Below are 26,164 nucleotides of genomic sequence, written 5' to 3' on the forward strand. Positions count from 1 at the left end.
TCATTTCCATTCAATAACGAGTAGTACTCGTCATTAAAACCCGATTAGGATCCATATTTATTACAAAATTAGGTTCTATATATTTCAAAGGTTAATAAACTTTTTGAAATATTTTTCGAATGAACATTTATGAAATTAAGTGCTATTGATATTCCAAAATTGAAAAAAAAGAGCCTATTTATGAATATCAAAATTGAAAGAATATTCTCCTATCTCTTTCTTCTTTCAAAATTATTAAATGAATCACCACCACGTATTTGGTCATTTATTAATCAATTCGAATCTCCCTACCTTTACTTGTTGATATTTAAGAAATAAAAATTAATTTGATCTGTACAACATGTGGCGGGTAATTATTATACCAAGTACTGCCAATCAAAATTTAAAATGTCAACATCAAATAAAATGTTTGAGTTCTCAATAGATAGAAATTATTTATCTATGTTTATGTTAATGGATATGTCTAGAAAAATAAAAAAAATGGATAAAAATTGATAAAAGATATTTAAATGAACAAACCATTGTGGTTAAATAAGTTAAAAAATCTTATCATTAATATTATATTTCCAGCGATAAATTGTCAATGTTTTCAATGTTTTAAATATTTTAAAAGTGCAACATTTATGAAATTAGGTTCTATGTATATTCCAAAATGAAAAGAAAAGGCTATTTATAATCGAATGATCTCCTGCCTCTTTCTTCTTTCAAAATTGTTAAATCAATCAACACCATGTACCACGTAATTTATCAATCACTCGATATCCATAGTATAAAATTCACTATGAGAGCCAATAAGATATTTGCCAGCATGAGCTTAGCGGTGGTTGACATTGTTTTATTAAGTGGCCATGAGTTAGAATTCTTCACCTTCACTGGTTGGGCGCTTTTAATTTAAGCACTCTCACTATTGACGGTACTTCCTCATCTCTCTTTTTCTTTTATTTTTCCTCTCTGAAAAATTTTCTCTCGTGTCGAGGAGTGATACTATGATGAGTGATTTAAAAAAAAAAGAGATTTAAGAATAATTTATTTTTCAAAATCACCATCTAATTGATACCTTAAAAATCAATTTAAAATGATTTTAAACTTTCCTAAAATCATATTTTTTATTTGTCAAACATGATCAATGGAAAGAAAAGTGATTTTGACTATGACAAAAGGGTATGGTTGAGAGTCATGGTAGAATGAGCAATTTTCTTTTAAGAGAGATTGAAGTATAATTGATTTTTTAAAATAGTTTACACGTTATTTTCGGAGAAATTATATTTCGTGAACTAAATTTATATTGATATTTGGGGTTCGTACAATCTCTAATATTTATTGTCTGATTCTTTCCCTTGAATTCTTAGGTTGTTGATCTTGACCGGCATCTTGTTGGCTTGTTCATCTTGACCGGCCTTCTCGACATGACTTGTTGATTTTGATCGATGCTCTGGACTTGTTAATCTTGATCGGCCTCTTGACGACTTGTTGATCTTGATCGGCCTCTTGGCTATGTGTTGATCTTGACTGCCTCTGGCTTGATGATGATCTTCACCGCCCTCCGGCTTGATGATGATCTTGATCGGCCTCTAGCTTGATGTTGATCTTGGTTGGACCCTGGCTTGATGTTGATCTTGATTGGACTCTGGTTTGATGATGATCTTGATCGGCCTCTGTCTTGATGTTGATCTTGATAGGCCTCTGGCTTGATGTTGATCTTGATCAGAATTTGGCTTGATGTTGATCTTGATCGGCCTCTGGCTTGATGTTGATCTTGATCGGCCTCTAGAATTGTTGATCATGATCGAACACTTGGCGGCTGGTTGATCTTGATCAGCCTTTGGACTTATTGATCTTGATAGGCTATACGATCTGGACTTGTTGATGTTGATCATTTATTATGTTTACTAATTTCTTATTTTCTAACCTTTTCTTTATACTTTAAAATAAAACTACAATTTTCATGTGCAACACACATATTTCTTACTAGTTAGTAGTTATATAAAGTACTACTAATATCCATCACGGATCATGATGCAACATTCACGACCTTTTTCATCAACGCGATAAATTTCAGCAATACGTCCTCTTTTGTATTGTAAAAAAAAACACGCAGGACCCGATTGGGTCAAGGAATCCCTAGTTTGACCGAGGACGGGGTCAAATCGGGGATCCTAATTGGGGTCCCCGGCGAGGATGGAGGGAGGTCTCCCCGCCCCGTCTTCGTTTAATATTTTATTAAAATTTATTTCATGTATATAAAATAGTATTAATATATATTATTTTTTATAAATAGTTTTTTACTTTGCATTGTATTTGATGAAATTTTACATTATTCCATAAAAAAGTATATATTTTCTAAAGAATTAAAATATTTATCAATTATTTAAAAAAAATAAAAATAATAAAATCGGGGACGGGATCTCCGTGGGGAACCCATCCCTGATCGAGGAATCTCACCCCATCCCCGCCCCCAAAATTTCGGGGACGGGGCCGGGGATGAGGATGGCTCCCCGACCCGGACCCGTTGCCATCCCTAGACTAAATCTCCCATAAAATTAGTTGTTGTATATGAACATTTTCATTTGAATATTAAATGTATTGTATTTAGAGTGATTCTAAAAATGTGGTGACAAAAGAACCTGAGCAGGTTGTGGGTTCTAAACATAGATTGTGGTGGGGAAATAATATAGCCAAACATGGCGGATTAGGTTATGGGTTTTCACAGCACTATAAATTTCGAAGTCAGAAGTCTAATTTCTCACAAATAAAATAAAAAAACAAAAAAAAACTCAATCTGGTGGGTTAATAAAAGTCGAGTCACCGTCCATTATGGCCATCCCGGAGAGATTTCACGCCGCCGCAGCCGCCCGTCGGTTAATAATTTTAGGCGTGGCATGTCTCTCCTGTATGGCCTGGTGCAGCTCTGCCGTTGCACCCAACTTTTTTGGTGACTTCTCCAACGGTCGTGGTCGTTCCCTCGCCGCGGCTGCACCGGCTGCTCCGGCTAAGGCTGGGGCCGCTCCTGAAGCCACTCCCGCTGGGGACAATAAGACTGGAGCTGCTCCTGAAGCTGCTAAGGCTGGGGCCGCTCCTGACGCCGCTCCTGCTGGGGCCACTAAGGCTGGAGTCGCTCCTGCAGCGGCTGGGGCTACTCCTGTCGGGGCCGCTCTTGGAGCCGCTCCTGTCGGAGCCACTCCTGCTGGGGCCGCTCCTACTGGGGCCACTCCTACTGGTGCCGCCTCTGGCGGGAAGGTTATCGATGTTAAAGCCCATGGTGCCGTACCTGATGGCAAGAAAGTTAGCACACAGGTAAGATAATTGTTTACAATGTGTTAGTGAAGGATAAACGTCACTCAACTAAAAGTTTAAGGTTTAACTGAGGTTTACTTAATGCAGGCATTCATGAAGGCATGGGTTGAAGCATGTCGTTCAACTGGACCAACAACGCTGCTTTTTCCGACGGGGACGTTTCTGATCGGACCAGTGGTATTCGTCGGGCCATGCACCGCCTCGCCTATGACCGTCGAGATTCAGGGAACCGTCAAAGCTACAACGGATATTTCTGAATATTCTGGTCCGGATTGGATTCTGTTCGAATCCATCAATGATCTAACGATCACCGGGAGCGGAACCTTCGACGGGCAAGGTCAGGAAGTATGGAAGTTCAACGATTGTAGTCAAAATCCCCGTTGCGTTCTTCTGGCGCACACAATCAAGTTAAACAAGGTGAAAAAAGGGTTGGTAGAGCACGTTTCTTCAGTGAACGCCAAAGCCTTCCATTTCTTCTTGTTTGCTTGCAATGATATTAGCTTCAACAACGTCAAAATAATAGCTCCTGGCGAGAGCCCAAACACAGATGGAATTCACACGAGCGAATCTAATCTTATCAATATAACAAACACCTACATTAGCACTGGAGATGACTGTGTTTCCATTGGCCAAGGCACCACCAATATCAACGTTCACAATGTCACCTGTGCCCCAGGACATGGAATCAGGTATTCAATCTTTTCCCATTTGAAATAGTATTATATGCAAATTTTGTGCTAACATATGCAGATTTTGCAGTGTGGGAAGTTTAGGAAAATACCAAGATGAGAAGGACGTCATGGGAGTTACTGTCACAAATTGCACATTGAGAAACACCACAAATGGATTAAGAATCAAGACATGGGCTGATTCACGTCCAACCCAAGCTTCCAAAATCAGTTTCCAAGACATTATCTTAGATGCAGTAAAAAACCCCATTATCATAGATCAAAGCTATGGCTCCAAAGATAAGAGCAAACCCGTAAGTATTAGAACAAGCAACAAGAACAACGTTCCATAAAGACTTCGTGTTATAACGATCATGACCATGTTATTATATCTTACAGTGAGTTTGAAGTATTATTATTAATGTTGTTCATGTGTTTGATATGCATGCAGCCATCTCAAGTGAAGATAAGCGAGGTCAATTACAAGAACATTCGAGGCACGACGATTTCGGTCGTCCCCGTTTCGTTGCAGTGTAGTGCTAAAGTTCCGTGCGAGGGCGTCAAATTGGAAGAGATTGACATGTCCTTTGTTGGCTCAGAGAAGAAGAAGGCAGCTTTTGGAAATTCATGTTTGAATGCCAAGATTACAACCGTAGGAAAACAAATCCCACCAGCTTGTGCTGTTTAATTTTGAAACATTCATTTATATAGCTCATATTCTTTCAGATTTGTCAATACAACAAATTTGCCATTTTAATGTCAGAAAAAAAAATTCGGATGAAACCAATGTTTGACAAGGTTAAAAACGCGCTAGAATTAAAAAAAAAAAATTATGTTTCAATGTCGGGCTAGCCAATGTCTATTATAACATGACTTCTCAAGATATTGGCTCTTTTGGCTCATCCATCTTCACCGGATCCCATTTTTCGGACCAAATGCTCATTTGAGATGTTGAGTTCTGATAGCATCTCAACAATTTCAATGTTCATGAGGTTCCATCACAATATTTATTGGTCAATCTCAAAATCAAAAGAACCACGATCTTGAGGAGGCATATTAAGGATCCCACATTAATATTATAAATATTCATGATGAGGGGAGTAGCCCACTTATACCCTTCGTTTAGGCTCTGATACATATTAATATTTCATGGGTTCCTATTAAAACTAATTGCCAATTAGAAGAGTAACCATGTCTATTATAGACCTTTGTTAGGCCTCCCTCCACTACGCGAACAAACCAGTTCCATTGTCTTGTGGATCCAGCTCCACTGCATGCGAACATTGATGAGAAGGCGGCGGCAACCTCCATCTCTCTGAGTGACAGTGATGTTCAACTATTTGAGTAGTGACAACCTCCCTTGCTCCAAATGGCTCCAGCGATGGCGAACAAACAAGCAATTCGATGATTCTTCAAGGTGAGAGGTTACCTCAAGTGATTTTGAACATTGCGGCACAAACTTCGACGATCGAACATCTACATATTTGCAATTCTTCGACCTTCGATCTGTACAATCGATTTCTTTCGGCACTGATCCAGTGATTACCGAAGCCTTTTTGGTAAGGATCAGTAGGTAAGACTCTTAAATCTATTTTTAATAGTTTTATTAGAGTATTCTGAACTGAATTACTTTTATTTAAGCTTTGGATTTGTTTGAAAGGTTGAAGAATGGGTCTGTTTTTTAGATATTAAATGTGGTGGAATGGAGGTGGGCATTGGTTTTTTTATAGGGTTTTTGACAAGAAATATTAGCAATCATACTTGATTTAGGGTTAGGGTAAAATGAACAAAAATGAGGACACCATTCAAATGTCATACCAACTTTGATGTAATAAATTGATATAAATAAATGAAAAGTAAATGTTGAAGATCAGTAGAGTGAAGAAGTGAACAATGTATTTAATGTATTTGAGATTGATTTGATGCTTATTCCGGTTGGGACATTCCATAATTTGGCTCTCCAAGAAGATCATGAACTCCATGGACATCGGGTAATAATGAGTATTGACACTTTGGACGAACTGGTGACACAACTAAGATCATAGTCATTTTCAAATAGCAGTGCTTGCGATGAGTTAGTTGTTGTGCCCTTATTTTAAGTTATATATACACACATGTATATACATACACGTGTGTGGAGCTAATTGTAGTAGGTAACAAAAATATTTGATGTATTTCAAAAAATGTCACCAGTTTTGCAAAAGTTCAAATATAACAAAATATTTGAATTTTTATTTTTTGAAATTTTTATTATTCCAATTTTACCCTTATGATATCTGATATATATCTGACGTATATCTATATCTGATATTCATATGATGTATATCATACATCAAATCTATATCTAATATCCATCCGATCTAAATTTGTATATGATATACATCCAACCTATATCTAATGTACATCCGAGGTAACTCAGATATAATTCCGATATACATTCGATGTAACCCTAATATAAAGTATCAGATGTAATCATGATATACATTATCAGATATACCACCGATATACATCAAATGTATGTAATATACATATAATATATATACATATATATCACTAAATATATTTCCAAATGATATACTAAATATATTTGCAACTGATATACTAAATATAAGGCATATCAAACGTTTAATTTTTAGTGATATATCAGCGGTTTAAATTATAGTTTACCCTTTCAATTTGTTGATTAATATACTAATATTATCAATAATGTTGATTACTATGTCACTACTATTTATTCAATATTAATATTAATTAGATACTAAATATAAGGGATATCACTGTTTAAATTTATAAAGTATATCAAAATTTTAATTTGTCTTTTTGGACGTGCATGGTCCAGTAAACCTTTTATATAATAACTTTATATTTCAAAAATAAAAATAAAAATTTTTGCACCATTGTTTTCATGTGAAAAATATATTGGATATAATAGTATTATATCAACACACATGTATCATAGTTATATAGTTATATTAGTAGATATAATGGTAATATCAAAGGTATATAAGTGGTAAATTAGAAGCATATTAAGTATATATGAAATATATATCAGTGTTATATTAGTGGTAAATCATATAATCATATAAGAAATTATATCAGTAGATACCATAATTATATCAGTGGTATATCATTGGTATATCAATGGTAAATAAGATAAATATCACATATATATGTGTTGTATCAGTGTTGTAAATCAATGGTTATTATACGTATATTAGTGATAAGACATGTTAGAAGGTGAGTAGATATGATGGTTCTACCAGAAGTAAATCAATTGTATATCATTATTATATCAGTGTCAGATATATTACAGATATATATATCAGATATATTAAAGGATGAATTTGTAATTTTATAATTGGACCTCCATTTTTTCTCAATAGAAATGCTATATTTGAAAAAACAAAATATGGTTGTTATTTTGCTTATTTCACTCGAATATTTTGCGATATTTGCAAGTGTCCCTGGAGTTTTTTCTTTCTTTCTTTTTTTTCAATTTTCAACTTTCCGTGAAAGGAAGAAAAACGTGGGAGTGACCAATACTTTTTGTTGTTGCAAAAAATCTGAAGAGACAGTAGTCGTTCTTTGGCAGAGAAGAAAAAGGAGAAAAAAAGTCTATAAAGGGTTGTTGGTAATTCGTTCTCATGAGCTAGTTTAGTGAGGTTTTTCTTTCTTGTATTCATGGGTTCTTATTGGTATAGAACCTAGAAGCTAGGTAGCTGTGGTCGAGGCCTCTAGAGTTATTGTATCCCATTTTATTTATCCCAAAATTATAGTATAATCCTTGTGTAACAGAAGACTGAACATATCTCGTGGTTGGGTGAACGAGTATAAATCTTGTATCATTTACGTCCTTTCTTTTATTCTACGTAGTTTACTGAAATTCGTTAAATAATTGTGTGCGCATAGTAGCAAACGATGATTTTTTCAACCGAGCCTCCAATTCCAAGACACCTTATCGTTCCACATTTATATCTTTGCTCATTTTGGAATTATAACGACAATCATATCTATTTTCTTATTGGCTCATATGGCTATCTTTATGGGAGGCGTCAAGTTTACTCTTGCATAGCTTCAATCCGCTGTGAGTAATTCAATAACTGAAGTTCTGTAGAAATTTCCTTTAGTTTAATATCTTGCACTTCAAATGTAATTTCTATCATTTCAAATGTAATTTCCTTTAGAAATTTCCTTTTGTTTTGCTTAACAGGTAAGATTTCCAATTTCATGGTGTTCGTACCGGAAAAATATCGATAGTCAAAATAAATCTTCGAGAACACTCAAAGATAGGAAAACTTGCAAAAACGAATTACCACTCCGACGATCTTATTAGTCTTTGTGCTGAGTGATAAATGATAAGTAAAAATTTAGTAAGTTTTCGCATACCAGCTACCTTAGTTTAATTTGGTATTTATAGTGGATAAGAAAGTAACCGTTGGAGAGAGAGGGAGGCTCCCGTTTGAATTAGACGGTTCATTCTCCGTGAAAACGGGAAACCACGCACTTAGTGGAGGAAACGATTGGCATACTTTGAAATGAGCTCTACTAGACAGTTCGGTCTTGGTCCAAACTGACATCATCTTTAATACGTTTATCCATGTGTCCTTTTCTTTTAATTGAATTAAACGACGACATGTCCGCAAAATCAAGAACTAAACACATGGGTTCTTTCTATTATTTGCTATAAGGTCGTGAGTCATGAGTTGTCTGCATTCCAACTTTCTCCTAAACATGTACTTTCTTCCGTATGGTTCTTTACGCATCTCTAGATCTTGTTTCTAGTTGAAATATAGCTAATAGAGATGGCTTCTATAGAGATGAAGAAAAAAAAGTGCTGCATTTGAAGATAAATTATTCAATATTTGGCAAAAAGGAATATGTGTTGTAGTTCTATGTATTAGAAAAAAGAGAAGAAATTTGATATTTCTCATTTTTATTTACATTCTCCCAGAACCCTATATGTACACGAAAGAATGATACAAAAAATAACTAAAATTAGATAACAATATATCTAACTACTTACCGCACATAACAGAAATTCTACATCTCCTGATTTATCTGACTACCAAGATAACAAGCTAACGTATTGTACATAATAGAAAATTCTATATCTCCCAATACTCCCCCAGATAGATGGTAAATGTCTAAGACACCCATCTTGGATAATAAAGGAAAAAGAGTAAGTGCAGGAAGTGCTTTGGTAAAAGGATCAGCAAGCTGGAAATGAGTCCGTATAGGCAAGAGTTTGAAGAAGGCGTCAACTATTTTGTCCCGAACAAAATGACAATCCAATTCAATGTGTTTCATACGCTCATGAAAGATAGGATTAGATGCAATATGAACCACAGCCTCATTATCGCAAAACAAAAGAGCTGGCGGGTTGAAAGGTACCTGTAAATCAGACAAAAGACTAGACAGCCATACTAACTCACAAGTAGCAAACAGCTAATGCTCGATATCCAGCTTCAGCAGATGAACGAGAAATGGTAGCTTGCTTTTTGGACTTCCAAGAGACTAAAGCATCGCCTAAGAAAAGACAAAAACCCGTAGTGGAACGCCGTGAATCAAGGCAAGAAGCCCAATCGGAGTCGGCAAAAGCTCGGAGTTGAAACGAAGAAGAAACAGGTAGGAAAATACCCTGCCTTGGAGCATTCTTTAAGTAACGTAATAGATGGTAAACAGCAGTCAAATGAATCTTGCAAGGGCGTGATACAAAATGACTTAACTTATTCACTGCAAAAGAGATGTCTGGGCATGAAATTGTTAAGTACAGAAGACGGCCAATAAGTCTGCTGTAAATGGAAGCATCTGGTAGCAAATCGACATCAGAAAGTTATAACTTCAAGTGAGGATCCATAGGTACATGGGCCGGTTTATAAGCTAAAAGACTCGTGTCTTCAAGAAGCTGCAATGTATAATGGTGTTGTGACACACAAATACTCTTAATAGAACGAGCAAGCTCAAGTCCGAGGAAGTATCTGAGAGATCCTAGATCCTTGAGTTGAAAACGATCATTAAGTAAAGACTTTAACTGAGCAATTTTAGAGGAACATGCACCAGTAATTATAATATCATCGACATATACTAATAGGACAATAAAACCAGGACCAGAACCTTGAACAAATAATGAATGACCGACTTTAGATTGTTGAAACCCAAGAGAAACTAAAGCATTAGAAAACTTGGCGAACCATTGACGAGAAGCTTGCTTCAAGCCATAAATGGATTTATTGAGACGACAAACCAAATGCTCCCCTGAAGTGGAACCGTAGCCGGAGGATGATATCCTAAAGGCAAATCCATATATACCTCTTCAAAGAGGTCACCATGTAAAAAGGCATTATTAACGTCCAATTGAATAAGAGGCCAATTATGAGAAACAGCAATTGTAAGAAGGACGCGAACAGTAACTAACTTTGCTACTGGAGAAAATGTCTCAACAAAATTCAAACCTGCTTGTTGTGTAAAACCTTTGGCAACCAATCGAGCCTTATAGCGTTCAATAGAACCATCAGCTCGATGCTTAATTTTGTAGATCCACTTGCAACCAATGGTGTGTTTCCCTCGAGGAAGAGAGACAACCTGCCAAGTATTATTCATCTCCGTAGCTTTCAACTCTGTTTGCATAGCCTCCTGCCAATGTTCAAAAGGAAGAGCTTGATGATAGAATCGTGGTTCATAATGGGTAGAAATATCCAAAGAGAAAGCCCGGTGGGAAGGTGATAGCTTATTATATGTAATATAATTTTGCAGGGGATATTTAGTGGACAAAATAGGAAGAGAAACGGATGATGCTAGATGACAATGGTAATTCTGAAGATAAGAGGGCCTTTTGGAAACACGAGAGGTTCGGCGAGGGGCAATAACATCACGAGGTATAACAGCAGTCGCATCCCGAGATGGCAAATAGACGAGCCATGTCCAAAAGCAGTGGAACTATCATTTATAGGAGGTACAATATCATAATCTGGAGGAATATTTGACACATCATCATGAGAAATTGGATTAATATCAGAACATGGCAAAGGCAAATGAACAGGATCAGCATTATCAAAGGAGGCAACAATAATATCAATATTTGGAGCATCAATTGCAACATTATCAACAACATTATCAGTACGTGCAACATCAATAACAGTAGTATCAATATTTGCTTCAGTATTAGAAAATTGATTACAAATAGATTGATCAGTAGGCTGAAAACCAACATCCTCCAAATGCAACTGAGACGCAAATTTATCATCAAAGGACTTTGGAAGGACAAAGTCAGATAAGAATTCTGGTACATCTGATGCAATAGTGACTGTATGAAAAGGAAAGATGTTTTCGTGGAAGAGAACATCATGAGAAACAAAAAACTTTCTATTAGCAATGTCAAACAGTCGATACGCCTTCATGCCAGGAGGATAGCCAAGAAAAACAGCCGGAGTAGCACGAGGAGAGAATTTAGAACGATTCGAAGACAGTGTGGATGCAAAACATACACAACCAAAATCTTTCATAGTAGAATAATCAACCACTGAACCAGTTAACAACATAAAAGGTGTGCGCCAATTCAACAAACGAGATGGAGTCCGATTGAGAAGAAATACAGCAGTGAGAATACATTCACTCCAAAAAGAAAGAGGAAACCGAGACTGAAAATATTGGGCATGAGCAACATTTAAGATATGTTGATGTTTTCTCTCAACCACAGAATTTTGTTCAGGCCTAGCAACACATGCAAACTGATGAATGACACCTTTTTCTCGAAAGAAATACTCAAAAATTAACTCAGGAGCATTATCAGAACGGAAAACTTTAATGCATTTATTATACTGAGTCTCAACAACAACAAGCTTGGAAATTTGAGGGATAATAGTCAATACGTCAGACTTCCTTCTGAGCATGTAAACCCAAGTATAACGAGTACAATCATCTACAATTGTAAGAAAATATTTATAACCGGCATGAGAGGAGATAGCAAAAGGATCCCAAAGATCAGCATGAATCAAATCAAAAGCATCTTTTGACAGGTTATTATGAGAAATAAAAGATAACTTCCTCTGTTTTGCAAGAGGGTATATATCACAAGGTTCAGTATGCTCAAATTTGGAATTATCAAAATGTATGACTGATTTTAAAGCAGACAAATGGTTATGGGATAAGTGACCAAGCCTGGCATGCCAAAGTGCAGACAAATTTCGAGAAATAGCAGCAAAAACAGTCTTGGGACGCTGTACAGCAACAATATCAGCAAACGGCTAGAGCAAATATAGACCATCATGAGCTTTACTCTTGCCAATCGTCCTCAAAGTGGACCTTTCCTGAATTTCACAGTAATTAGTATGAAACTGGACAAAAATGGATGCATCCACGGTGAGAGCACTGATGGATAACAAGTTGTATCGAAATTGCGGAACAAATAGGACATGTTTGAGTATTAAAGAGTTTAAGAGGTTAACAGTGCCAGCAAAGTGAACAGGCATACGAGATCCTTCAGGTAAAACCACAGAAGTGGACACGGCAATATAGAGGAGAAAAGCTCTTTGAAAAAATAGATATGTGTCGATGCTCCCGAATCAAGAATCCAACTGTTATTCAAGGTAGAAGGCAATATAATATTAGGGCAAGTACCTGCCAAATCAGTTTTGACAGCGACCAACTAAGTTTGAAGCATATTCAAGATATTGTGGCATTGAATAAAAGCGTCTGAACTTCAGTGACAGGAGTCATAAATGAAGCAGCGTTGGTCGGAGATGAAGATGATTGTTGTTGAGAGGAAGGAACAAAATTGCGGGATCCTCCTTTTTGGCGGTAACCAGGGGAATACCCATGCAATTTATAACAACCAGCAATTGTGTGTCCGTATAGTCCATGAGTACAAACTGGCCGAGATTTCCCAAATCGTGAAGAAGAAAACGAGATGGATGAATTGGACACACGAGTTGACTGTCCCACAGCTAGACTTACTGTAGGAGAAGACGTCGAAAATAACGGAATAGATCGTTGTTGTTCCTCTTGAGAGATCAAAGAAAAAGCCTTATTGATGGAGGGAGATGGCTCCATGAGCAAGATTTGAGCTCTACTAGAAGAGAAAGACTCATTGAGTCCCATGAGAAAGCTCATAAGGTATTCAAATTGAAAGAATTCTTCAATGGATTTCATGCCGCCACAGGAACACTTACCGCAAGAGCAGTTAGGTCGATATGTTACGTATTCATCCCAAATACTCTTTAGTCGCGTAGAGTACATAGAAACAGACTGTTGATCCTGGGTAATTGTGGCTAAGTTGCGCTTGAGTTGAAAAATGCGATGTCCATTCTTCCGTTGAAACCGTTCTTTCAAATCAAGCCAAATTGTACGAGCTGATTCAAAAAATATGAGGCTGGCGGATATTGATTTCGAAACAGAGTTCAAAATCCAAGCAACAACAACATGGTTATTACGAATCCACGAAGGAAGTAAATCTCCCGTAGGCTTCGTGATTGAACCATCCACAAATCTAAGTTTATTCCTTATCGATAAAGCAATAATCATGGAGCGGCTCCAAGAGACGTAGTTGTCATCACTGAGAAGTTCTGTAACCAGGACGAGATTTGAAGTATCACTGTGATGAAGATAGTATGGGTTGTGCAATGAAGCATCTGAACGAGTTTGATTCAGATAAGAGGAAGATGATTCAACGGTTCTGTGACAGGTGCCATCGTCTGAGTGATAGGTGCTATGTGGCGCATAGAGGCAACGAAAGTGAGAAAACTAGAGCTCTGATACCATATTAGACGAGAAGAGAAGAAATTTGATATTTCTCATTTTTATTTATATTCTCCCAAAACCCTATATGTAATGATACAAAAAATAACTAAAATTAGATAACAATATATCTAACTACTTACTGCACATAACAGAAATTCTACATCTCTTGATTTATCTAACTACCAAGATAACAAGCTAATGTATTGTACATAATAGAAAATTCTATATCTCTCAATACTATGCAATATTGAGAACATTTGGAGCATAGAACTGAGGACTTTTGGTGAAGTTCTGGTCTATAGATGCATTCGCTCTTGTAGTTTTTAAGGACTTGTTTGATTGGTGATCAAAATAACAAAAACATAAAAACAATGGATTCAATGAAAACGAGAGTTTGTATTTTTTGTTTTCTGTGACCTTTACAGATTTGGTAGTAGATTTGAAAATTGAATTTAAAGTTAAAAAATTGTTCAACTTATATTTTAAAGTAAACAAATGGTAGTTACCAACTATATATTTAGTTTAATCTAAAATATATAATGTCAATTAATTTAATAACGTTTTTATTATATATTTTGTACCATTAGAATGTTATATAATCTATAATATATTATATTTGAAATTTTTTTTTAATTTTAACAAAAATAAATTTTTTATAATATGAAATAATATATTTATCAAAAGATTTTATTATTTTTTAATATAATTCTTCATTTTAAAGTTTCAAATTCAAGATATGAAACAGGGAAAATATAATGATGTTGTTTCTAGAATTTCAATTGTGGTTTGGTTTTGGAAATAGCTTTCTTATTGAGAGAATTGAAATATTTTGAAGTTAAAAAACACAATTAGTATTAATAATTTTTTCGATCTATTAATTATTTTTGGTCTATTAGAATTTTTTTTTCTTAGTACAATATGTGGGGATGTGGAATCGAACTAACAACCTTTTGATTTGAGATATATGCGAATTACTACCAAGCTATACTCGCTTTGGCTTGGTGTGCTAAATTGTTGTTATAAAGCATAAATTTATTATGATCAATTATATTATATGATTTATTGATAATACCTATTTGATTTAATATCAAATTTGGCATTTTGAGGTATTCATGGTGTAAAGTTCAACAAGACAATTCTAAAGCCTCCTAAATCACCAAAATTTGGAGCTCAAACAAAAAAGTTATAATTAATAAATTGTAAGGAAAAACACGAGAAAGGATGACGTGGAGCTAAATCAACCAAGCGGGCGAATAAAATAGCAACACGAGTGAGTCGTATTATTAAAAAAAAGAAAAGAAATTGATAGAAAAGAAAATTAGAAGAAAGAAAGAAAAATAAAAGAACAAAAAAAAAGTTGCCATTATATATATATATTATTTTATTCAAGTAAATCTCAACTTTTAATCTATAGTGATTATATATATATGAGGTAATGAAGAGCTCGATAAGTATCTGCAGATCCTCTACTCTATCGACCACAAATATTGTTGAACCAACTTTTATGTATATTATTTTATTATTGAAGTAAATCTCAATCTTTGATCTACAATCATTTATGATCCAATGCCAAAATAGATTTTCATTTCAAATCAATTTCAAACTCTTTTCCCTCCTATATTTAAACATCATTCTTCTACAAAATTTAACAATAATTTTATCTCAATTTTATCTCCAATTCCTCCATCGTAATTAATCTCTCTGCTTCCATTTTTGTTCCAATTTATTGAGGGAGATTTCATTTTGAGAGATAATGTGCTTCCAATGTTATTTTTCTTAACCATTTCAGGGCTTTATTTCGTAAGAATTTTTCTTACATTTTTTTCTCTAATATGTAGTTTTTTCTTCCAAGACTAGATGGTAGGTTGAATTAAAAAAGAAAAGAGAGAGAAATTATCATTCTAGTTATCTTTATATAGGATGTATGTGAGCATGAGACAACAAAGTGAACTTGTACGTACATAATTATCCATCTTTATGTGTTTACGTTAAATGAATTTGTATGCTAGTATTATCTTTCTTTGTCTTTGTAGTTTTAACACAAAGAGTACATATCACAAAAAGAAATTGATGAGATTGAATGAGCAACTTTTTTGTTGGAAGATTTGTATAGACTTTACTTATGGATATTTTGTTTGTTTGATGTTGAACTAGTTGAATTACTTTTTTTCTTAATAGAATTGAAACACAAGAATCGTTGGATATTCTGATGAATGTAGTTTTTGTGGAGCGACAGATGGTCCCATCACAAAGTAGAAATGTTAGGTGTTGCTAAATATCGTTTTGAGTAAGTACTAGCATTTTTCTTAAAATACTATTTGGATTTGTGCAAAGTTATGAAAGGAGGAAAAATTATTGGTTATGTATAAAGAAGGTCTTATATATATTATGTTTAAATATATGTTATATGTTATCGTATTTCAGGTGTGGTTAGGATGTTTTGATAGAGGTCATGTTGAAATTTTGACTTTTTTTAGTTATGTTGGATGAATGAGTATTGAATCTTCATTTTCTATTGAGTTATTATAAAGAACAAGCTTATTGTTACACACGTGTTTTGGGTAAGTATTTGCCTTTTTTAAAAGACTATTGAGATTTGTGCATAGATTGAGAAACGAGGAAAGATTGCTGATTAGCTCACGTGTGCAATCAACATTTTTTTTATTAAATTATTACCCAAACAATGACGGGTATTGCCCACCATTAAAAACGAACATATATATAACGAAGGACATATAATGCTGAACATTTAATGACCGACATTGTAAGCTACAATAACACTAGAATAGATGTCAGGTCACAATTGACATCATAAGTGACCGTTATTGTAGGAAACAAGAATGGTCACCTATAATGGGTCTGTCATTGATATCCGTCGACATCAAACATTACATTAACATTCGAAATGATTTAGGTCGCGTATCCAACATCATTTCCCTTCAGTGACGAGCAGTACCCATCATTAAAAACTCGATCACCATCCATATATAGTCCAAAATTAGGTTCTATATATTCCAAAGGTCAAGAAAAATATTTTGAAATATTTTTAAAGTGAACATTAATTATGAAATTAGGTTCTATATATATTCCAAAATGAGAAAAAAAAAGCCTTTTAGGACTATTATCAAAATTGGAAGAATATTCTCCTACCTCTTTCTTATTTCAAAATTGTTAAATGAATCAACACCATGTATCTTAATTAATCAACTGATATCTGTTAGTATAAAATTTAATGGGAGTCCAAATAAGATATTTGCCAACATGAGCTTAGCTATACGATGATTAGCACCGATTTCTGACTAAGAGGTCATCAGTTTGAATCTTTCACCTTTACTGGTTGATATTTGAGAAATAAATATTAATTTTATCTTTACAACACGTGTATAAAAAGTACTACTAATGAAAATTTAAAATGTCAACATCAAATAAAATGTCTGAGTTCTCAATTATATAAGAATGGAGATAGAAATTAAATTTCGATTTTAATAGATATTTCTAGAAAAATAAAAAATATCAAGAAATTAATAAAAAATATTTAAATCAACAAATAAACATTTCACTATTGTTAAACACACTAAAGTATCTTATTATTAATATTTTATTCACGGTTATATCTTATCAATGTTTTCAATTTTTGAAATATTTTAAATGTGCAACATTTATGAAATTAGGTTGTATGTATTTTCCAAAAGGAAAGAAAAAACTATTTAATTATGATGGAAAGAATATTCCTTTTTTTAATATACCATGGGATAATTGGAGATATATGCCAATAACCGTTAAGTTATGCCCGCTTTGGCATCCTATTACCTCTTTCTTATTTTAAAATTGTTAATTGAATCAACATCATGTATCTTGTAATTTATTAATCAACTCGATATCCATGGCATAAAATTCACTATGAGACCAAATAAGATATTTGCCAACATGAACTTAGTGGTAATTAACATCTGTTTCTGATTAAGAGATCATTAAATTCTCCCCCTTACTTCTTGAGCCCTTTTAATTTAAACACTCTCACTGTTGACATACTTCCCCATCTCTCTTTTCTTTTTCTTTTCTTTTTTTTCTTTCAAAATATATATCTTCATTTTTCTCAAAATTCATTTTCTCTCCCCAAAAATTTTCCCTCTTAATCTTATATTTTTTCTCATTCACGAAGCGTCAGGGAGTGATAATATGATGAGTGCTTTTGAAAAAGGAGATTTAAGAATAATTAATTTTTGGTTAAAAAACATATTTGGTCCCTGTACTTTCATTAAAGTTACGATTTGATCCCTGAACTTTCAAAAGTAACCATTTAGTCCATGTACTTTGAAATTGGTTACGATTTAGTCCTTGCCATTAAAAATTAGGTTAAGATTTAACGGAATGCTGACGTGGCTGCCATTTAGGATTGATGTGTACAAATTAAAATCCATCTAGCGAGTTGGTTCAACATCGGTTCAGTTCGGTTCACATTTAAAACGGTTTAGGACTTTCAAAATAGAAAAATGAGACCTTTAATTTGAAACATCTCCAATCGCTTCCCACACTTCCCTTCCCCTCTGGACCTGTGGCAAGATTTCGCTTTCCGTTCCTCAATCTCCGGCGCCTTCCCGGACCTCGCTTGGGGAGGCGGCTCCATCAACACACGTCTCGACTGAACGGAGACGCCGCATGCTCACATCCTCAGGGCCGCCCTCCCTGCCTTTGACGGAGAAAACGTTCTCTCTCACCCACGATTTATGCCTCTCTCACGCACGAACATCTTTTTCGGTTCTTCAGAAGTCTTCGCTTGATAAGCTACGTGGTATGTACTGTGTTTTCTTATATGCACCTCCAGTTATCCTCAATGAGAAATTAAAATTACCTTTGGTTTGATTAGTGAGATTTTGACTTCATGGTAATGAATGAGAAATTTTTATTTTAGCAAAGAGAGATTTTGACTTCGCTCCTTTTTTCAAGTTCATCCCATCTCAATTTTTATTTTCTATTTTAGCGTGTAATGGTGCTCCTTGAAATCGTTGTTGCCCCTTCATTCCGCTGAATTGTTAACAAATTTTACGTGTAGCCATTTTCCTTACTAATTAACTATATCATTTAATATAAGTGCATAGCTATTTTTTTACAAAACTGCAGCATGAATACGTGTAGCTATTTTCCTTACTACAAAAGTTGGTGCTAAGCTATGAATTTCAAAAGTTCTATTTTGCACTTATTTTTTTACAACGAATATTTATATTTTATTCTATATGCAGAGATGACAACTTTTGTAGTAGAAGTGCATCACACTGGATATTTTATCCATGAGCCGTATATTAAATACATAAGTGGTAAGGTGGATCGCTATACAAATTTTGATCCAGATTACTGGTCTTTCTTTGAGGTAATTGGTGTTGTTGAACAGTTGGGGTATTATAGCTATCTAAAATTGTGGGGTAGGGATCCAACAAAAGAAGTGGGTGGTTATCGACTAATAGAATCTGATAAAGATGTCATGGAGTTAGCTAGTCTTTTAAGTGATGGAATGAAATTTGAGATATATGTAGAACATGAATGTGAGGATGAAGCGATACTCTTAGACAATGATAGTGATGCATTACCTTATATTAGTGGTTGTGAATCTGAATTTGAAGATGATGATGATTTGTTATCTAATATATATATTGATAAGGATGTGGAGGGTACTGCTTCAAAACCATCAGAAATCATAGGAATAGATGATAATGTTGAGAATAATGATGGCGGAAGTGATATTGACTCTAGTGAGCTACTCTCATTAAAGGATTCGTCTGATTCTGAAGTTGATGTTAGAATAAAATATCCTGTTTATAGAGAAACAACGGGTGATGAGAAACCATACTTTGAATTAGGCATGTCATTTAACTCATTGAGAGAGTTCAAGAATGTTGTGGATGATTATGCTGTTAAGGGAGGATGGCAAATACGATTTGTGAAAAATGATAAGACTAGAGTTAGAGCCAAATGTGTGGATGGCTGTAAATGGTTGGCTTATGTTGCCAAGGTACAAGGAGAAATGACTTATCAGTTGAAGACCTTTGTTGGTGAACACTCGTGTAGTAGGTCCTTCAGCAATCCAAGCCTAACATCTAGATGGCTAAGTAGACAAATTGTAAATGATGTGAAGGAACAACCAGATATAAGATTGAGAGCCATCCAAGAGAAGGTACAACGTAAGTACATTTCACAAATTAATAAAGTGAAAGCTTTTAGAGCAAAGAAATTGGCTTTAGATATAGTGCATGGATCACACAAAGAGCAATATAGTCAATTATGGGAGTATTGTGCGGAGATACATAGATCCAATCCTGGTAGCAGTGCTCTTTTGAACTTGGATGTGCGACAGGAACAAGAAGAGGTTGATGGTCAACCAATTGGTAGAATTATAACAATCAATACTTTTCAACGGTTGTATATATGTCTTGATGGATGTCGACGAGGTTTCATTGCTGGTTGTAGGCCATTTATTGGTTTAGATGGTTGTCATTTAAAAGGCCCTTATGGAGGACAATTACTAGCAGCAATTGGAAGAGATCCTAATGACCAATACTTTCCCTTAGCCTTTGCAGTAGTTGAGGCAGAGACCAAAGACTCGTGGACATGGTTTTTGACTAAATTACTTGTGGATATTGGAAGTAAAAAAGTTACATTTATATTTGATCAACAAAAGGTATTCTCATTAATTTTTTTAATTACAATTATTTTTAGTTTCCTTACATATTCATGACATGTTTATTTTAATTATATTTTCAGGGTTTAGTGCTAACCTTCAGTGAATTAATTCCAGAATTAGAACATCGCTTTTGTGTGAGACACATCTATAGCAACATGAGAAAGAGGTTTCCTGGAATGCAGTTGAGAAAGCTTTTTTGGCGAGCAGCCAACGCAACTTATTATCAGCAATGGGAGAGGGAGATGCAAGAAATAAAAAAGGTAGATGAAGGTGCATACAAGTGGGTGTTGGCCTTACCTCGTGAGAAATGGAGTAAGCATGCCTTTAGTTGCGGGTCTAAGTGTGATTCTGTGGTTAATAATCTATGCGAGGTATTTAATGCTACTATACTTGAAGCTAGAGACCAACCAATTATTTCTTTATGTGAATGGATTAGAACTTATCTAATGAGAAGATTTCAAAAAAATAGACAGATGATTGAAAAGTTTGATGGGGAGGTGTGTCCCAAAATTAAAAAGAAGATTGAGGAGGAGAAACTTCATAGTAGGAATTGGTTACCTATATGGGCCGGTGACTTGAAATTTGAGGTTAGGAATGGTTGTGACAAGTTCGTTGTAGACCTTGATTCAAAAACTTGTAGTTGTAGGAAATGGAACCTCACTGGGTTGCCATGTCAACATGTCATTAGTTGTATTTTCTATAAAGGGCATAATGTTGAGACATATGTTGAAGATTGCTATAAAAAGAAGGCTTACATTGCATGCTACGAGCCTCTTGTTTACCCAACCAACGGTCCAAACTTATGGCCAAGTACAAATTTCAATGTCATTAGTCCACCACATATTAGAAGAGCTCTCGGTAGGCCAAAGAAATTAAGAAGGAGAGAGCCCGATGAACCAAGAAAAGGTAGCACAGTTGGTAGGAGACACTTATCTATGAAATGTAGTAAATGTAAACAATATGGACACAACAAAAGGAGTTGCAAAGGGCCCATCGATAAAGAAAAACATTCACAGGTTAGTACTGCAAAAAACTTCAATATATTTGTTGTAAGTTTATTACTATTATTATTATTATTCTTTACTTTTTGAACACATTGCAGGAAAGTTCATCTTCTCAAGTAGTTGAAGTGAATAGGCGGTCCAAGTTATCTATCAAAGTTAGAAGGACCTAGACTTGTAAATGAGATTTTATGGTTGTAACAACTGTTTATAGATTTCTAACTGTGAAATGTATGAGAAACATATGAGAAACTGATTTGTTTTGTGATGGTATTAAGATTTTGTAAATGAGTACTTTTGTAATGACGGGTATGGAGATTTTTTGTTTTGTAAGGACAGATGTGAATTTTTTTGTGTCGCATTATTTGAACCTTTTAAGTTTTACAAGTCTTGGTTCATGCAAATAAGCTAGTTTTGTTATATCATTCACACCACATTTCAATTTTAAAAGTCCTGTCCGCACAAAAAATAATGAATTATTCACTCTCAAAGATTACAAAAAGTCTTAAAAGGAAAGTTTGAAATACAATTCAAATGCGTACAAAGATTTATCATTCAATTTGACAGCTTTTAAAGGTGAACCGAACCGAACCGAACCGATGTTGAACCAACTCGATAGATGGATTTTAATTTGTACACATCAATCCTAAATGGCAGCCACGTCAACATTCCGTTAAATCTTAACCTAATTTTTAACGGCAAGGACTAAATCGTAACCAATTTTAAAGTACAGGGACTAAATCGTTACTTTTGAAAGTTCAGGGACCAAATCGTAACTTTAATGAAAGTACAGGGACCAAATGTATTTTTTAACCTTAATTTTTCAAAATCACCATCCAAGTGATACCTTAAAACCAATTTAAATTAATTTTAAACTTCTCTAAAATTTATGTAAATAATGTTAGAAAAGAGAATGGTTTTTTTTTACAAAACTTAAATTATAAAAAAAAGATAATGTAAATAAAAATAAAATATGAAAAAACTAATGCCTCCTATATATAAAAAAATAATTAAATTATAATTTTTACTAATTTTATTTTCTAACATTTACTTTATACTTTCAAATAAAACTACAAATTTCACGTGCAACGCGTGTTTCTTACTAGTTAGTAGTTATACAAAGTACTACTAACATCCCTTAGGGATCATGATGCAGTAATCACGACCCTTTTCATGAACGCGATAAATTTCAGCAATACATCCTCTTTTGTTCGTGGTCTTTTCAATCCAAAAGAAATACTCATCACATCTCTTCTCTTGAGAAAATCTGTTGTAACTTCTGCTGGTGGCGATGGCGGTTTTCAAAGTGGTGTGTAGTCAGTCAAGTGAATCCTGCATATGTATAGGGACATTGAAAAAGACTTGTATGAGCCGATTTATGATAGTAATATATTATTACCCCTTGTGCGTCTGTCTTGTAGCAGCTTAAATTCCTTTTTCTCAATGAAGTAGTGGAGCGTGGAAGATGTCGGAGATGGGCTATCTTCCAGCATAAGGTCGGCGAGACAGAACTCCAAGTGTACTAGTAATTACTCATAGATCATTGTACTACTGATCAAAGTTTTAAATGTCCATCAAAATTTTCAAAAAAAAAAAAAAAGTCGATATCATATAAAAGGCTTATTTCTCAATTTTATAGGAATGTAGATAAAAATTAAATATCGATAAAATGTCGACGTTGATAGATATTTCTAGAAAATAAAAAATATAAAAAACTATTTAAATGAACAAATAGGCTGTTCACGGTTGTTAAATAAGTTAAAAATCTTACTACTAATATTATATTCATAGTGATATTTTTGTTAATTTTTTTTATGATATAATTGAAATATCTACTATCTCTGATAGCGATGTCGAAATCATAAATATATGAAATGTTGCAACATTATTCTATTGTCAAAAAAAAAACAAATCAAGGTTTTAAATGTCAATATAATAGAAGCGTCGTCTCAATTTTATCGGAAATGTTGATGTGAAAAGATATTTATAAAAAAAAAATTATATAAAAAATATTTAAATTAACAATAAACCTTTCACTATTTTGAAATAAAATTATTCCTATTAATATTAAGTTGATATTAGTGAACATTTCTCATTATTTTGGCGATTTTTTTCCCTGCTACAATCTCAATATTCACTGTGTCAGAACCCATAAGTTAAAATTCAGCTCATTCTTCCACTTAAGAGACTTGATCAAAACGAAAATTTTGAGAGCGAAAAAGACTCCGAAATTGAAAGCTTTCTAAAGATAGATTGTGGTGGAGAAAAAAAATAGCCAAACATGGTGGATTACGTTATGGCTTTTAACAGCACTATAAATTTCGAAGTCAGAAGTCTTATTTCACAAATAAAAAAAACAAAAAAAAAAGAAGTCAATCTGGTGGGTTAATAAAATTCAAGTCACCGTCCATTATGGCCATCCCGGAGAGATTTCATGCCGCCGCCGCCGCCCGTCGGTTAATAATTTTAGGCATGGCATGTCTCTCTTGTATGGCCTGGTGCAGCTCTGCCGTTGCACCCAATTTTTTCGGTGACTTCTCCGACGGTCGTGGTCGTTCCCTTCTCGAGGCAGCACCCGCCGCTCCGGCTGGGGCCGCTCCAGGGGGTGGGAAGGTTATCGATGTTAAAGTCCATGGTGCCGTACCTGATGGCAAGAAAGATAGCACACAGGTAGGATATTTACCATATGTTAAGGATGAATAAACATACTCAATCTAAAAGCTTAAGGTCTAACTGATGAGTTCAGTACTAAACCAATTGAGTTGGAAATATGCAGGCATTCATGAAGGCGTGGGTTGAAGCATGTCATTCCACTGGTCCTACAAAACTGCTTTTCCCGGCGGGAACGTTTCTTATCGGACCAGTGGTATTCGCCGGGCCATGCACTGCCTCGCCCATGACGGTCGAGATTCAGGGAACCGTCAAAGGTTCGACGGATGTTTCTCAATATTCTGGACCGGATTGGATTCTGTTCGAATCCATCAACGATCTAACGATCACCGGGAGCGGAACCTTCGACGGGCAAGGTCAGGAAGTATGGAAGTTCAACGATTGTAGCCAAAATCCCAATTGTGTTCTTCTTGCACACTCAATCAAGTTAAACAAGGTGAAAAAAGGATTGGTAGAGCACATTTCTTCGGTGAACGCCAAAGCCTTTCATATCTTCTTGTTTGCTTGCAACGATATTAGATTCAACAACCTCAAAATAATAGCTCCTGGCGAGAGCCCCAACACAGATGGAATTCACACAAGCCAATCTGATCTTATCAATATAACAAACACCTTCATTAGTACCGGAGATGACTGTGTTTCCATTGGTCAAGGCACCACCAATATCCACGTTCACAATGTCACCTGTGCTCCAGGTCATGGGCTCAGGTACGTAATATAAAGATCGAAACTTTTCAAAATTTGAAATAATATTATATGCAAATTTTGTAGTACCTAACATATATGCAAATTTTGCAGTGTGGGAAGTCTAGGAAAATACAAAGATGAGAAGGACGTTATGGGAGTTACTATCACAAATTGCACATTGAGAAACACCACAAATGGATTAAGGATCAAGACATGGGCTGATTCACCTCCAACCCAAGCTTCCAAAATCAGTTTCCAAGACATTATCTTAGATGCAGTCAAAAACCCCATTATCATAGATCAAAGCTATGGCTCCAAAGATAAGAGCAAACCCGTAAGTAATACAACTAGCCACAAAAACGTTACTAAACAATCCATAAAGACTTTTTGATAACGATCATGATCCTATTATTATATATTACCGTGAGTTTGATGCATTATTAATATTGTTGTTCATGTGTTGGATATGCATGCAGCCATCTCAAGTGAAGATAAGCGAGGTCAATTACAAGAACGTTCGGGGTACGACGATTTCGGTCGTTCCGGTTTCGTTGCAATGTAGCCCTAAAGTTCCATGCGAGGGCATCAAATTGGAAGAGATTGATTTGTCCTTTGTTGGCTCTGATAAGAAGATGACAGCTTTTGCAAACGCATGTGTGAATGCCAAGATTACGACCGTAGGAAAACAAATCCCACCAGCTTGTGCTGTTTAATTTTGAAATATTCATATATATATAGCTCACATTCTTTCAGATTTTATACATAAATCTACTTGTCAATCCGAGTTTATCTCATTGGATAAAGACATTTATTAATTAATCATCTCTCAAAGTGTCAACGATTTAATCCCCATCCCTAGCGAATTAAATTTTCTGTCTTATTTACTGCAGCGAAGAATCAAAGTTATTAATTAAGTCATCATGTACAAAATAATTAAAATTTGTAAAAAGAAAGCTAATATGCGATTAGATTTTCTTGTTTTGTTGACATAGACAAGTAGGTAAGTCACTAAGAAATGCATCTTTTCATGTGCAGTTGAATTTTGCTTGACAAGCTTATGCATGGGTCCAAATGTTTTAATTATAAAGTAATAATTTAATAAATCATCCATTATTTTGTTAACAAATTTCAACAATTTTTGTATGGAAGAACCTAATTGAGACTTTTTTTTAACATTGTAAGAGTTAAATGGAGAATTTTAAAATATTAAGGATTAAAATTGAGAATTATACTAAAAATTAGGAACTATTTGGTATACTTGGCCTATATATATCTTTGAAGTCCAAATTTATTTTTGGTTGATAATAGTTTTCTATTTTTATATAATTAAGAATCTTTTAGATTGGTGTTTGTTGATTACCTGGCATTAGTTTACAAATATATTACCCTTTTTTTAGTACTACAAATTTATGTTTATATATAACTTATAAACA

At 34.5% G+C, this 26,164-nt stretch overlaps 3 protein-coding genes across 3 annotated transcripts; 2 read left to right on the top strand and 1 right to left on the bottom strand.

Annotated features, from left to right (window-relative positions):
• Positions 1–2,751: 2,751 nt before the first annotated feature.
• On the top strand, positions 2,752–4,719 carry LOC111021182 (exopolygalacturonase). The gene is made up of 4 exons (XM_088116949.1): positions 2,752–3,294; positions 3,382–3,983; positions 4,054–4,276; positions 4,414–4,719. The coding sequence occupies exons 1-4, from the start codon at positions 2,815–2,817 to the stop codon at positions 4,648–4,650; spliced, it is 1,542 nt and encodes a 513-aa protein (XP_087973075.1). The 5' UTR covers positions 2,752–2,814; the 3' UTR covers positions 4,651–4,719.
• A 7,233-nt stretch (positions 4,720–11,952) lies between these two features.
• On the bottom strand, positions 11,953–15,670 carry LOC148208870 (uncharacterized). The gene is made up of 3 exons (XM_088117017.1): positions 15,659–15,670; positions 12,579–13,700; positions 11,953–12,268 (listed from the first exon to the last, which is right to left on the bottom strand). The coding sequence occupies exons 1-2, from the start codon at positions 15,668–15,670 to the stop codon at positions 12,624–12,626; spliced, it is 1,089 nt and encodes a 362-aa protein (XP_087973143.1). The 3' UTR covers positions 11,953–12,268; positions 12,579–12,623.
• An 8,055-nt stretch (positions 15,671–23,725) lies between these two features.
• LOC111015625 (exopolygalacturonase) lies at positions 23,726–25,553 on the top strand. The gene is made up of 4 exons (XM_022290712.2): positions 23,726–24,044; positions 24,151–24,752; positions 24,843–25,065; positions 25,208–25,553. The coding sequence occupies exons 1-4, from the start codon at positions 23,787–23,789 to the stop codon at positions 25,442–25,444; spliced, it is 1,320 nt and encodes a 439-aa protein (XP_022146404.2). The 5' UTR covers positions 23,726–23,786; the 3' UTR covers positions 25,445–25,553.
• Positions 25,554–26,164: the final 611 nt, after the last annotated feature.

The sequence above is a fragment of the Momordica charantia genome, assembly GCF_013281855.1.
Source record: "Momordica charantia cultivar OHB3-1 chromosome 9 unlocalized genomic scaffold, Mcharantia_2.0 BLBB01000009.1, whole genome shotgun sequence".
NCBI classification, from domain to species: Eukaryota; Viridiplantae; Streptophyta; class Magnoliopsida; order Cucurbitales; family Cucurbitaceae; genus Momordica; species Momordica charantia.